Raw genomic sequence first — 15,631 nt, 5'->3', positions numbered from 1 at the left:
GTTTGGAGGAAAATTTTTGACATTTATAACAGTTAAATGTATTTATTAAGGTATGTTTTACTTGTACTAATTATATGAAGCTAATTTAAAATAACTCTGAAGGAACATTATGTTCACTTATTTTTTTCTGCTTTTGCAGGTATTGTTTAAATGACATTTGTACAGTTTTTCTGTCATGGACACTTTGCGTTTAATTTTTAATAGCAAAGCACTTAAAAGAGGACATTTTTCACAAAAAGATTATCTAAAATGGATGTTTTATTGGAAAGGTCAAAACTGGGCATTTCCCTTTTTTTATGTGTGATTTACAGTTAAATTTTGCTTCTTTATAAATCAACAAGAAACCGTGAACCTGATTGTTTCTTATTCTGCAGATCTTTAGGCAAGCAACTATGAAAGCACTGAGGAGAAAATCTATTTTGCTAACTGGTTATCTGGAATACATGATCAAGCATCACTTCAGCCAGGATAAAGCAGAAACCAAGAAAACAGTTGTGAACATAATTACTCCATCCCGTATAGAGGATCGCGGCTGCCAGCTAACCCTAACATTTTCTATTCCAATTAAATATGTTTTCCAAGAACTAGAAAAAAGAGGAGTGGTTGTACGTATATCTCTTGCTTTGTTACCAGGTTTTTCTCTATGGGTTACATGTTGAGCACAAAATTTGAATTTTTTGTTTATTCATTTTTCCATGTTATTTCACATCAGTCAGTGAGGATAAGTTAAATGCCAACTACGTATTCAGCACTGTGCTAAGTGAAGGGCACGGAGATCTGTCATTTCTGATAAAAGGGAAGAAACCACAAATTTTGGTTGCAGGAAAGAGTTTTATGTAATTTATCCATTATTTTCATTATAGTTTGGATAGAAAAAAATTTAGTGAAAACCCTAATATATTATATATTTATTGAATAAGTGGAATTAAAGAACATACAATATAGTACAGGGAGAAAAAGGAAATCAGTCTTACTTAGTTGTTTGATTGAACTAAATTATTTTCAACTTTTTCACTTCAGTCAAGAAAGATATGTAGACACAGCTTAAGAGTGTTAATGTTGTATGGAATTTTTTTTTTAACTGTTGGGCCTAAGTAGCCCTCTTAGTCTCTTGAAGGGAACTAAAAAGTATTTAATGAGTAATTTCGGGAAAAATGGTGATAACATATCTATTTCCAGATTTAGAAACTGCTGCACTCAGTCTTCCAAACCTTTAGGAGAGGTATCCCCAGATTCTGAAGACACAAATCAGAATATCAGCATTCCAAATCACACTCTACCATTTACAAGCCATGTGCTCCTGGGAAAGTTAGTAAACAACTATTGACTTCAGATCCTTCATCTGTATTTTTGCTGCAAAAATACTTACCTCAAAAGTTGTTATGGAATAAAATGTGCCAGTACACATAAACCATTTATTATATTGTCTAGCCTATAGGGCGTGTTTCTTAAAAGACAGTCATAGTGATCTTCAGACTATGCTGAATTATCTGAGCCCAATTCATGAGATTAGGGATTACTGAATTTAATGGAAATATAACTAAAACTCTCCAGATCTCAGTGAGGTTCTCAATCATTGAAATGTGTGCAAGGGTTCCAGTCTCTCCAGGGTCTCTCCACAGATAAACTGTATACTTGATCCATTGGTTGCTTAAAAAGGATCATTGCTGACTGGACTTCAGGAAAGTACTTAGGATATTCATGTACCAACGCATTAATATTTTAATCATTATTAAGAGGGGAGTTTCAAATAACATAGAAACACTATGCTTTACTTAAAGAGAAAAAAATTGCTTATATATTAAGTTTTAGGGAAATCAGTATGAATGTTTTATGTAAGTTTCTCTTGAATGTGGTTTTCCATTATATGAATGATGCCAACATTATTGTGGTTTTACTTTTTGTTTCCCCTACAGTGTGACAAACGGGATCCAAATGGGATTCGAGTGGCTCCAGTTCCTCTCTACAATTCTTTCCATGATGTTTATAAATTTATCAATCTGCTCATTTCTGCACTTGACTCTGCAGAAACAAAAAATAGCCGAGTTTTCCATAGCAACTTAAGCAAATAATATGGAAAGCCTGTGGTTATTTTATTACTATTATTCAAGTTTTAATTATTTCAAAACTGATTACACATAACTGGCAATGAATTGTTTACTTTACAGAAAAACAAGACAATTTTTTAAGGGTCTGTGGCCTTGAGATATCTGTATGGCTGTCCAATTTCTTGGTGTCTGATGGATCAGTCTTTACTAGTGCAAGTATTATGTACACAGTCTTGATTAGCTGTCATATTTCATTGTTAATGAAATGTTTTTTGTTGGTTTAATTTATAATTTGACTGACAACTTCACAATGTATGTGGAAAATTTTGTGTCAATTTTAGAAATATAACTTTAATTTTAATTTACCAAAGAGTTTCTTATAGGCACTGTAGTTGAACAATCTGATGTATGTATGCTTTTTACAATGTTCCATCTAACTCCAATCTGAGGAAAAGAAAATGCATTTTCTAGGGCAGTGGCTTTCAAATATTTTGGTCATAATCCACACTAAGGAATACATTTAATATCAGAGTTTAATTTGTGTACAAGCCTTATTTCATACACAATTTTTTTAATCGTATGTTAACATCTGGTAAAAAAGAAATGTCTTTCAGTTTTCATTCTGCAGCTTCTTACAATTGCCATTGGCCATTCTTTCATGTTACCATCCCTGACATTACCATGATTTTCATAGTGAGTAGATATCATCCTAGATCTGGCTTTAAAAATGGTATATACAGCAAAAAAAAAGTTGCGTAAATTATTTGCTTGTGCTTTCATATTTATTATTTTATCTCATTACAACTAATGTTGGTTGAAGCTCATTAAATTGATTTCTTTACTCACTCTAGGGTCCTAATCCATTTTTCAAGGATGTCCCCTTATTTAATGTTATCATAATCTCTTGGTTTTGTTTAATGGGAAATTATCCTGATAAAAGACTTTAGATGCTACTATGTCTCTAAAATAGTGAAATAAATCACTCTAAGATACTTGTGATTGAGGATTAAAGTTAGGAAATAAGTGCTTCATCACTCAAGCTCTAACCCAAATCTATGGACCTTTGTTAATCACTATGAAAACACAACAGTTACATTCAGCCCTGTAAGATCCCCCTAGTTCTCAGCTGTTGATGCCATAACCACTATTCATGAACTGGCAAAATATTCTACATTTGCATACATAAGCAGCAAGAAAGAGTGACTATGATGGTATTAGCTTAGCCAAGCACTTTGAGTGGTAGAGTTAAATAAAAAGTTGCAGAGCTCTGACACCAACACCAGCAACTACTGATATTTATCGAGTACTTCCCATGTACCATGTATTGTGCTATTCTATTTACATGATATCTCACTTAATTGAGTGGTTGCATAATTGCTTTAGAAAACCTTCCCACCTCCACTTTTGGCAAAACTCATCTTTCATAGATGGAAAAATTGCCAAAACCTTAAAATCTGACCATACATGACTTCAACTAGAAGAAATTGTTTTTGAACATCAGAGTGGTAAAAAAAAAAAAGACATAATTTCAGCTCTCAGGGAACAGGTAGCTTAGTGGGGAAACAGATAGTAAACCTATAAACATCCAAGTAAACATATAATTACAAACTGTAACTTCTTCTATGAAAGATAAATGGTGATACTATGAGAAAAATCTTAGGGGTATTAACTAGATGGTTGAATAAGGGAAGGTATATGAAGGTGCTTATCAGTTAAAGTTCTAAAATATTTCATGTTAATCACATTAAAATTACATCAAATTATGTAAACAAACCATTCAAAGCATCATCAGCACTCTGTCCTCATCACCCAGGTGAAGAAAGAGCAGTAGAAACTCGCTTGCTCACAGACTCTGGGAGGGCTCATGCCAAAGAGTACTTCCCAGAACTTCTGCTGCCAGTGTCCTTGTCCACACCATGAGCTACAGTCACCCCCCGCCTCTACAGGAGACCCTCCAACACTAACAGATTCACAGAAAGACAGACAAGATGAAAAGGCAGAGGGCTATGTACCAGATGAAGGAACAAGATAAAACCCTAGAAAAACAACTAATGAAGTGGAGATAGGCAACAACTTTCTAGAAAAAGAATTCAGAATAATGATAGTGAAGATGATCCAGGACCTCAGAAAAAGAATGGAGGCAAAGATCGAGAAAATGCAAGAAATGTTTAGCAAAGACCTAGAAGAATTAAAGAACAAACAAACAGAGATGAACAATACAACAACTGAGATGAAAACTACAATGGAAGGAATCAATAGCAGGATAACTGAGGCAGAAGAACGGATAAGTGACCTGGAAGAAAAAATGGTGGAATTCACTGCTGCAGATCAGAATACAGAAAAAAGAATTAAAAGAAGTGAAGACAGCCTAAGAGACCTCTGGGACAACATTAAACACAACAACATTCACATCATAGGGGTCCCAGAAGAAGAGAGAGAGAAAGGACCCGAGAACATATTTGAAGAGATTATAGTCGAAAACTTCCCTAACATGGGAAAAGAAATAGCCACCCAAGTCCAGGAAGCACAGAGTCCCATTCAGGATAAACGCAAAGAGAAACACGCCGAGACACATAGTAATCAAGCTGGCAAAAATTAAAGACAAAGAAAAATTATTGAAAGCAGCAAGGGAAAAATGACAAATAACATATAAGGGAACTCCCATAAGGTTAACAGCTGATTTCTCAGCAGAAACTCTACAAGCCAGAAGGGAGTGGCATGATATACTTAAAGTGATGAAAGGGAAGAACCTACAACCAAGATTACTCTACCCAGCAAGGATCTCATTCAGATTCGATGGAGAAATCAAAACCTTAACAGACAAGCAAAAGCTAAGAGAATTCAGCACCACCAAACCAGCTCTACAACAAATGCTAAAGGAACTTCTCTAAGTGGGAAACACAAGAGAAGAAAAGGACCTACAAAAACAAACCCAAAACAATTAAGAAAATGGTAATAGGAACATACTTATCGATAATCACCTTAAATGTGAATGGATTAAATGCTCCTACTAAATGACACAGACTCATTGGATGGATACGAAAACAAGACACATATATATGCTGTCTACAAGAGACCCACTTCAGACCTAGGGACACATGCACACTGAAAGTGAGGGGATAGAAAAAGACATTCCATGCAAATGAAAATCAAAAGAAAGCTGGAGTAGCAATACTCTTATCAGATAAAATAGACTTTAAAATAAAGAATGTTACAAGAGACAAGGAAGGACACTACATAATGATCAAGGGATCAATCCAAGAAGAAGATATAACAATTATAAATATATATGCACTCAACATAGGAGCACCTCAATACATAAGGCAACTGCTAACAGCTGTAAAAGAAGAAATTGACAGTAACACAATAATAGTGGGGGACTTTAACACCTCAGTTACACCAATGGACAGATCATCCAAACAGAAAATTAATAAGGAAACACAAGCTTTAAATGACACAATAGACCAGATAGATTTAACTGATATTTATAGGACATTCCATCCAAAAACAGCAGATTACACTTTCTTTTCAAGTGCACATAGAACATTCTCCAGGATAGATCACATCTTGGGTCACAAATCAAGCCACAGTAAATTTAAGAAAATTCAAATCATATCAAGCATCTTTTCTGACCACAACGCTGTGAGATTAGAAATGAATTACAGGGAAAAACACAAACTCATGGAGGCTAAACAGCACATTACCAAATAACCAAGAGATCACTGAAGAAATCAAAGAGGAAATCAAAAAATACCTAGAGACAAATGACAGTGAAAACATGACGATTCAAAACCTATGGGATGCAGCAAAAGCAGTTCTAAGAGGGAAGTTTATAGCTATACAAGCCTGCCTCAAGAAACAAGAAAAATCTCAAATAAACAATCTAACCTTATACCTAATGGAACTAGAGAAAGAAGAACAAACAAAACCTAAAGTTAGCAGAAGGAAAGAAACCACAAAAATCAGAGCAGAAATAAATGAAATAGAAACAAAACAATAGAAAAGATCAATAAAAAAGATAAACAAAGAAGATAAACAAAATTGGTAAACCATTAGCTAGACTCATCAAGAAAAAGAGGGAGAGGACTCAAATCAGTAAAATTAGAAATGAAAAAGGAGAAGTTATAACAGACACTGCAGAAATACAAAGCATTCTAAGAGACAATTACAAACAACTCTATGCCAATAAAATGGACAACCTGGAAGAAATGGACAAATTCTTAGAAAGGTATAAACTTCCAAGACTGAACCAGGAAGAAACAGAAAATATGAACACACCAATCACAAGTAATGAAATTGAAACTGTGATTAAAAATCTTCCAACAAACAAAAGTCCCAGACCCAATGGCTTCACAGGTGAATTCTATCAAACATTTAGAGAAGAGCTAACACCCATCCTTCTCAAACTCTTCCAAAAAAATTTCAGAGGAAGGAACACTCCCAACCTCATTCTATGAGGCCACCATCACCATGATAACAAAACCAGACAAAGGTACTACAAAAAAAGAAAATTACAGACCAATATCACTGATGAATATAGATGCAAAAATCCTCAACAAAATACTAGCAAACAGAATCCAACACATTAAAAGGATCATACACCATGATCAAGTGGGATTTATCCCAGGGATGCAAGGATTCTTCAATATACATAAATCAGTCAATGTGATAAACCATATTAACAAATTGAAGAATAAAAACCATAGGATCATCTCAATAGAGGCAGAAAAATCTTTTGACAAAATTCAACACCCATTTATGATAAAAACTCTCCAGAAAGTGGGCATAGAGGGAACCTACCTCAACATAACAAAGACCATATATGACACACCCAAAGCAAACATCATTCTCAATGGTGAAAAACTGAAAGCATTTCCTCTAAGATCAGGAACAAGACAAGGATGTCCACTCTCACCACTGTTATTCAACATAGTTTTGGAAATCCTAGCCATGGCAATCAGAGAAGAAAAGGAAATAAAAGGAATACAAATTGGAAAAAAAGAAGTAAAACTCACTGTTTGCAGATGACATGATACTATATATAGGGAATCCTAAAGATGCCAGCAGAAAACTAGTAGAGCTAATCAATGAATTTGGTAAAGTTGCAGGATACAAAATTAATGCACAGAAATCTCTTGCATTCCTACACACTAATGATGAAATATCTGAAAGAGAAATAAAGGAAACACTCCCATTTACCATTGCAACAAAAAGAAGCAAATACCTAGGAATAAATCTACCTAGGGAGACAAAAGACCTGTATGCAGAAAAGTATAAGACACTGATGAAAGAAATTAAAGATGAAACTAACAGATGGAGAGATATACCATGTTCTTGGATTGGAAGAATCAATATTGTGAAAATGACTATACTACCCAAAGCAATCTACAGATTCAATTCAATCGCTATCAATGGCATTTTTTATGGAACTAGAACAAAAAATCTTAAAATTTGTATAGAGACACAAAAGACCCTGAATAGCCAAAGCAGTCTTGAGGGAAAAAAACGGAGCGGGAGGAATCAGACTCCCTGACTGCAGACTATACTACAAAGCTACAGTAATCAAGACAATATGGTACTGGCACAAGAAAAGAAACATAGATCAATGGAACAAGATAGAAAGCCCAGAGATAAACCCACGCACCTATGGTTAACTAATCTATGACAAAGGAGGCAAGGATATACAATGGAGAAAAGACAGTCTCTTCAATAAGTGGTGCTGGGAAAACTGGACAGCTACATGTGAAAGAATGAAATTAGAACACTCCCTAACACCATACACAAAAATAGACTCAAAATGGATTTAAGACCTAAATATAAGACCAGACACTAAAAAACTCTTAGAGGAAAACATAGGAAGAACACTCTTTGACATAAATCACAGCAAGATTTTTTTTTTTTTTTTGTGATACACGGGCCTCTCACTGTTGTGGCTTCTTCCGTTGCGGAGCACAGGCTCCGGACACGCAGGCTCAGCGGCCACGGCTCACGGGCCCCACCGCTCCGCGGCATGTGGGATCTTCCCGGACTGGGGCACGAACCCGTGTTCCCTGCATTGGCAGGCGGACTCGCAACCACTGCGCCACCAGGGAAGCCCTCAGCAGCAAGATATTTTTTGATCCACCTCCTAGAGTAATGGAAGTATAAACAAAAATAAACAAATGGGACCTAATGAAACTTAAAACCTTTTGCACAGCAAAGGAAACCATAAACAAGACGAAAAGGCAACCCTCAGAATGGGAGAAAATATTTGCAAACCAATCAACAGACAAAGGATTAATCTCCAAAATTTATAAACAGCTCATGCAGCTCAATATTAAAAAAACCAACAACCCAGTCCAAAAATGGGCAGAAGACTTAAATAGACATTTCTCCAAAGAACATACAGATGGCCAAGAAGCACATGAAAAGCTGCTCAACATCACTAATTATTAGAGAAATGCAAATCAAAACTACAATGAGGTATCACCTCACACCAGTTAGAATGGCATCATCAGAAAATCTACAAACAACAAATGCTGTAGAGGGTGTGGAGAAAAGGGAACCCTCTTGCACTGTTGGTGGGAATGTAAATTGATACAGCCACTATGCAGAACAGTGTGGACGTCCCTTAATAAACTAAAAATAGAATTACCATATGATCCAGCAATCCCACTACTGGGCATATACCCAGAGAAAACCATAGTTCAAAAAGACACATGCACCCCAATTTTCATTGCAGCACTATGTACAATAGCCAGGTCATGGAAGCAACTTAAATGCCCATCGACAGATGAATGGATAAAGAAGATGTGGTACATATATATAATGGAATATTACTCAGCCATAAAAAGGAACAAAATTGGGTCATTTGCAGAGACGTGGATGGATCCAGAGATTGTCATACAGAGTGAAGCAAGTCAGAAAGAGAAAAACAGATATCGTATATTAACGCATATACATGGAACCTAGAAAAATGGTTCTGATGAACTGGTTTGCAGGGCAGAAATTGAGACACAGATGTAGAGAACAAACATATGGACACCAAGGGGGGAAAGTGGCGGGGTGGTGGTTGTGGTGGTGTGATGAATTGGGTGGTAGGGATTGACATGTATACAATTATGTGTATAAAATTGATGACTAATAAGGACCTGCTGTATAAAAAAATAAGTAAAATAAAAATAAATTTAAAAAAAGAAACTCGCTTTCTCCCACTTACACCCCCCTCCCTCCCCAAACCCAGAGATAATCATCGAACTAAATTTTGTGTTAATCATTCCCTTACTTTCTTTCAAATTTTATAACTATGCATGTACCCATAAAAATATATTAACTAAATTTGCCTGTGTGTGAACTTTATATAAATGTAATCGTACTGTATATATTCTTCTACTTCTTTTGCTCAGCATCCTGTTTTTTGAGATTCATTCATGTGTTACACATAGCTTTTCATTCATTTTCATTGCTGCTCAGTATTCTATTGTATAATTAGAATTAGAATTCATTCTACTACTGTTGAAGATGTGAGTTGTTCCAAATATTTGTAATATTGCAACAATGCTGCTATTAACATTCTTAGTGTAAAACATATTTAGTAAAACATATTTATCCAAATTCCTGTCTCAAGTTCCTAGGGAACCAAATCTAAGACACCATTTCCTTACTAGTCTTAATAATCATAAGTATTTTATATTCTATATCTAATATATGATGAATTACAGTTCTGTTTCTGTTGCTTTTCACATATAATGCTAGTTTCCTCGTATATATTGTAATTCTTAACTTTAAAGTGCTCGTTTATCTTGACCCTGTGGAATTCTTTGAGAACTGGGTTAAAGTGTGTTATTTGAAAGGTATTCACATTTGCTTCTGCCAGTTGCTGAGGGTCACTTCTGACTTGTTTTCAGGTTTTTCAACTCACATGCACAGCATGCAACTGGATATATTAATCCATGTGAGGACCAATTAATAGTTACAAATCTTCACAAGTTATTAATTTTTCTTGCTGATCCTTTATATAGTCTTTGGTTCTCAACATTATGCCAGGCTCTCCTATCAGCTTACTTACCTTGGCCAATCCTAGGCTTGTCTCATGTCCTATTTAGTTATCAACACTGAAGCTCAGTGACTCTGGGATTCAGCAGAAATTCTGAGGATGAAAGCCATGCCTTGATCCTAAGCTTACTTTGATCTTTGCTTACTTCCCAGTTTCCTGCTTTTATTTCATTTTGGGGTTCTGAGAATTTCTCACTTCTGTGTCATCTCATTTTTTTTTTTTTTTTTTTTTTTTTGTGGTACACGGGCTTCTCACTGCTGTGGCCTCTCCCGTTGCGGAGCACAGGCTCCGGATGAGCAGGCTCAGCGGCCATGGCTCACGGGCCCAGCCGCTCCGTGGCACGTGGGATCTTCCCAGACCGGGGCACGAACCCGCATCCCCTGCATCGGCAGGCGGACTCGCAACCACTGCGCCACCAGGGAAGCCCCCATCTCATTTTAAAAGGCTTTTTTGTTGTCATTCTTTTTTTTTTTTTTTTCTTTCTGGTATCTAATCCCCTACAACATGCTAAACTGTCAAGAAATGGTTTATGACTGAAAACAATATATATATATATATATATATATATATATATATGCTTCCTGTTTTCTTATGTAGAATGTGTGAAAAATGAATTGCACTTTCTCAATAACTCATGCACATCTATATAAATATCAATTCTTTTATAGCGATGCCCTTGGGTGCTATTGTAATACATAGGTCTGTTTGTGTAATTGTGAAATTATTATACAAAGCTTACTGGAGAAAAGGCTGGATGTGAAGTCAATAACTTATTTTCAAATTAAAGAAATAAACTTTTTCTACAGCTATTTTCTGCGCAATAACTTTCTACTTATTCTTGAGTTCAAAACTATACGGGTTTACATTCAAATTTTGTTATGTCTTTGTTTCACAAATTGAAGTTGCTAGAGCATTGATTTGTAAGTAAATGGATTTTGGCATAATCTTAAGAAAGAAACCTGCAAACACCCTGAAAGCACACTATAAAGCACAACATGGTAATCACTGGATTAGGGCACCCTATTACTGAGATGATGGATTTGATGCTTGTGTGGGCCATTAGCATCTGCACTATGTGTTTGAGAAAGGTACAGGATATGTACCCAGCCCTCTAGTAGTAGTATTTTTAATCTCGGCAAGATGTACTCTCAAAGAACAAAATGATAAAGAGGATCACTATAATGGATTTAAACATCTCTGATGTGGTTTTGGCTTACTGCAATTACTCTTTTTATTAATGATCTAGTATTCCGATTTTTGACTGTTTAAAGTGGCTCCTGAGTCCTTTTGACATTACCTCAGCTATTTTTTGATAGCTTCATTGCTTTTGGTCTGACAAGATGTAGGCTTACTTTGTATATTTCCTACCTCAAACTTGACATCACTCATTTCTTTAAGAATATTCAGTTTCTTTTGGAGAAAAGTGGCATTTAGAAACCATAATCTTAACAGTAAGAGTGCTCAGTATAATTAGGTTGATCATTATTTCCACGATTTTCAGTAAAAGAATTAGGAAATATATATTTTTATGAGAAATTATATCTTTATTTCATATTCATCTTTTCAATTTAATTTAGGATAACAGAGTTTTTATTTAACTTTATCTATTTTATATTTTTATCTCTTGTGCTGAAAATCTTTGTTCTAATAATATTATCATATATAATATACACTATCATATATATGCATATATATTATATATATAGTTTTAGAATTAGTAATACTAAAGCTATCATAAACAATATGATGAAAACAGTTTAAGATCTTTTGGAAACTTCTTTTTGTCCTTAGAATACATCTCACTAGGAATAGTAAGTCAGATTACTGTGTTTTAAAGGCACTTGTAATAACTCTTCTCTGTATGGTTCCATCACCAATTGTATACATATTTAGGTTCAGTACTTTGGAATTATCTTTTCAATCTTTATAAATTTCATTTTAGATATAAAAATTATTTCAGAATTGTGTAATATAATTGGACAATTTCAACTTCAAATCTGCAAGCCAGGTATATTCAGAAAACTCTAGATTCTGTCCCTATTCCCTTCATCCTATTTCCTCCCACTATTTATACATTTTTTTTCATGCTTTGGTTTATCCTTTCTTTTACTTTACATATAGATAGATAGATATAGATATAAATATAGGTAAATATATGTGTATATTTCTCTCCTTCCTTATATAATATATAATAAATATAGTAGCATGTTACAAATACTTGCTTCCACTTTGGAAAAACATTCTTTTATAGAAAATTATAGTTAATACTTAAGGAATAATAGAATTAGAAAATAATTCATTTTCAATTCTTATTAGAATAATTGGTTCAGGCAAAGATCAAACATTATAGGAAGAGTTGACGAGAAAGTACATAGTGGGGGCATTGGATTGTTACCACCTAAACTCACTGATCATCACTAATACCAGTAAAAATGGAGCAACCTGTAACTATGTGCCTGTGATGCAGGCTATTTACTAAGGATATAATAAACCTGAATCCAATAAAACTTTAGGGCTATTTTCCAGTTTATAACAATGTGAGGAATGGAGGAACAAGCTAAATGACCCCACAGACCCCACAGAGAAGCAAATATGGGCCATTCTATATGGCAACTGGTTGGGTTTCTTCAACAAGTCAATAGCATGAATAAGATAGGGAAGAGCTGAGGGAGAAGGAACTATTCTGGATTATGAGGACGAAGAGACAGCAAGCAAATGCAACGTGTGTACTTAGTTTGGATCTTGATTCAAAGACCAACTATAAAAATATATTGCTGAGAGAACTGAGAACATCTGAATGAGAAAATAATTTTTATTCAATTTGTTAGCTGTGATAGCTACTGCGGATGTAAGAAGATGTTAGTATATCTAGGTATATATACCAAGTACATAGGAATAAAATGATGAAGTCTGGAATTTGCTTTAAAATTCCTTTGTTCCCTCCCTCCCCCCTCAAAAAAGTAGAAAGAATTTCTTATTATATCATGTATATAATATTTCCCACTACATATTTTTATGATGGAAACAACCCCTTCTGCCTTCACGTGTCAAAAAGTTGTTTCCATGATTTCCTTATGACGGATTTTGAAAGGAACAATATATCCTATGCTTATTTGCATATTTGTCTTTTCTTCCTATTTAATATCTTAAATCAAATGAGAATAGTGTTTTAAAGCATGACTTCTCATGAAAAACAAAGAAACTAACTAACATTGGATTCCTGGGCCTCAGTTGCAATTTCAATCACATATACTCATAATATTATTTTAGGTGAAAAGAACTGCATTTGGGTGCCAATATTTACTAAACAGAGGTCTTAATTTACTCTTTCCCAGTATGTGGGAGCTTCATTTCATGCAGCTCTCCTTGCACTCTATTGTGCTAAAACAGCAAGCTTGTCAAGAATGGAGACATTGCAATGATATATGCGAGTCTATGGGAGACATTTTCTCTATGGGTTAAAGTAAGTAGTTGGATCAAAGTCAGGACGTAGATGCTACAGCTGGTCTGGGAAAAAACGGCAATTAAGAGGAAAAAAAAGAACAGAAAGAGAGAATCACAGACAGTCTTTTTTTAGGTGGCAACAACAGAACCAGACTGTTTGAAACTGGTAACTGACTCCAAATGTCACATTTTTCACTGAATTCTAAGTAATATTGCTATTTCATAACTGTTATTTGGTTGTATTGATGGCCATATTAACTTACTTTGTAACAAAGTTGTTACATATATTTTTACATACTATATCTGTGATCTTTCTCTTTCTTATGCATCTTTCTCTCAACAATACTTAGGAGGATTGAAGAAAAGCATATCAAAGCTTAGAGAACACTTCCTTTGAATGACTTTCAATCCAGCCAAACCTGGCACGTTTATTGTGATCAACTCATGCACTTCTGTGCAGTTCAATATCCAGTACCTGTGTGATTACCTATCCATCAGAAAATTTCATCTTCCTTAAATATTTCAATGTGTATTTGTGTCAGAAACATAAGAATAAAATAAGACTAAAAGAAAACTAAATGCTTTAAATTAATTTCTCTGGGAAAGTTGACAATCATTTTAGGGGAGCAAATTTACTGTATACTAATCTATATTTCCAGGTAATATTAGTCATCTATCTCGCAAAAAATGATAGTAAATGAATAAATGTGGCATAAACATAGAAATACCCCCAAAATGACAAGAGTCAAGAGTGCATGGAAGATGTCAATACACTTTCAAAACTGTAAAGTAAACTGACTTAGCAGGACAAAGAAAACTGAAATATAACTGCCAACATGAGAGGGGAAGCTATCAAAGAGTATTAATCTAATTCAGGTCAAAGCCATTGAAATGTTTAGGAATTGGAGGTACCTGTTATTTCTGAAGATCAGGATGCACAGTGGGATGGGAAATAAATAGTTGAAAGTCTATATAATTCGCAGCTGGACCACAGATCCTTTCCTCAGCCTGTGCACCTGGAATGTTACACCTTCCCCACACCCACAAAGACAAGAGTTAACTTTCTAGAAAGGATGAACTTGTGTAGTTCTAGACGTGGGGCCATGAGGACAGCTGAGGAGATGGATGAGCCATTTGACTAAATGATGAATGATTTAGCAAAATTTTGTATTATAAGTGGTGAAAGTCCTTATTCTTTTCCCTTACTTGTCTCCCAAGAAATTATGCATGTGCCTAGGTCCATGTCCACCTCCCCTCCAGCCCACCCCAGGAATATGAGTATAGAGTTCTCTCTGGGAAAACTGTCTAGTCCAATTGATACGAACTACAAATCTTTACATGGGTCTCATTGTGGTATAGTGCCACCCACCAATCAAAAAGTTCCACCCCTGCACAAAATACTTGCACTTGATTTTTACAGTTCCAAGTTTAAAATGAATAGACATGGAGTATCACCATACGTTGAACAATAACATTTAAAATGCAAGATATAATCCAAAAGAACAAACAGGAAATAAGTAATACAATGAAAAAGGAAGAAAAAGAGGAGAAAAAGGAAAAAAAAGCTACAGCTAAAAATCTTCAAAGAGAAAAGAAAAATCTTGGAACAAGAATACTATACAATTAAACAGGGTTCAGAGAACAAGAAAAAGCTCTTGAAAATGAAAACAAATATGGTATCAGAAATAATTCAAAGGAAAATTTGGAATATAAAATTGAAGAACTGTCTCAAAAGGAGAACAAATAGATTAGATAATTAGGAGGTTAATTCTAGAGGTCAACACTCATCTAACACTGGCTGCAAAATAAAAGAGCAGAGAAAATATTGGTTTGGCCAAAAAGTTCGTTCGGGTTTTTCCATGTTACATCTTGCACAACCCAATCGAAAAATTATCAAAAAAGAAAACTCCTCCCAAGAACTTTTCCCAAAACAAAGATGTGCTTTCAGAAGAAAGAGGCTTAGTAACTACTAAACATGATCAACTTGTTTTGTTTTTTAAAATATAAATCACATTATGGGAAACAATGTAAGACACTGGGGATATAAAGAAGATTCTAAAAACTTTTATAGAAAAAATTGTTACATTAAAATCAGCAACCATAA

General features: G+C 34.7%; 1 protein-coding gene across 1 annotated transcript in view; it reads left to right on the top strand.

Moving 5' to 3' along the window:
* The window catches only part of KYNU (kynureninase), a 103,961-nt gene extending 94,229 nt beyond the window's left edge, over positions 1-9,732 (top strand). The window contains 3 exon segments of the mRNA XM_081242004.1: positions 375-605; positions 1,917-2,033; positions 2,035-9,732. Of these exon segments, the coding sequence (XP_081098130.1) occupies positions 375-605; positions 1,917-2,033; positions 2,035-2,064 (378 nt within the window). The 3' untranslated portion in view covers positions 2,065-9,732.
* The last annotated feature ends 5,899 nt before the right edge of the window (positions 9,733-15,631 follow it).

Source organism: Mesoplodon bidens (assembly GCF_964165515.1).
Source record: "Mesoplodon bidens genome assembly, chromosome: 8".
In the NCBI taxonomy this organism is placed as follows: Eukaryota; Metazoa; Chordata; class Mammalia; order Artiodactyla; family Ziphiidae; genus Mesoplodon; species Mesoplodon bidens.
The sequence above is the reverse complement of the archived record's forward strand: the minus strand, read 5'-3'. Positions and strand labels throughout refer to the sequence as shown.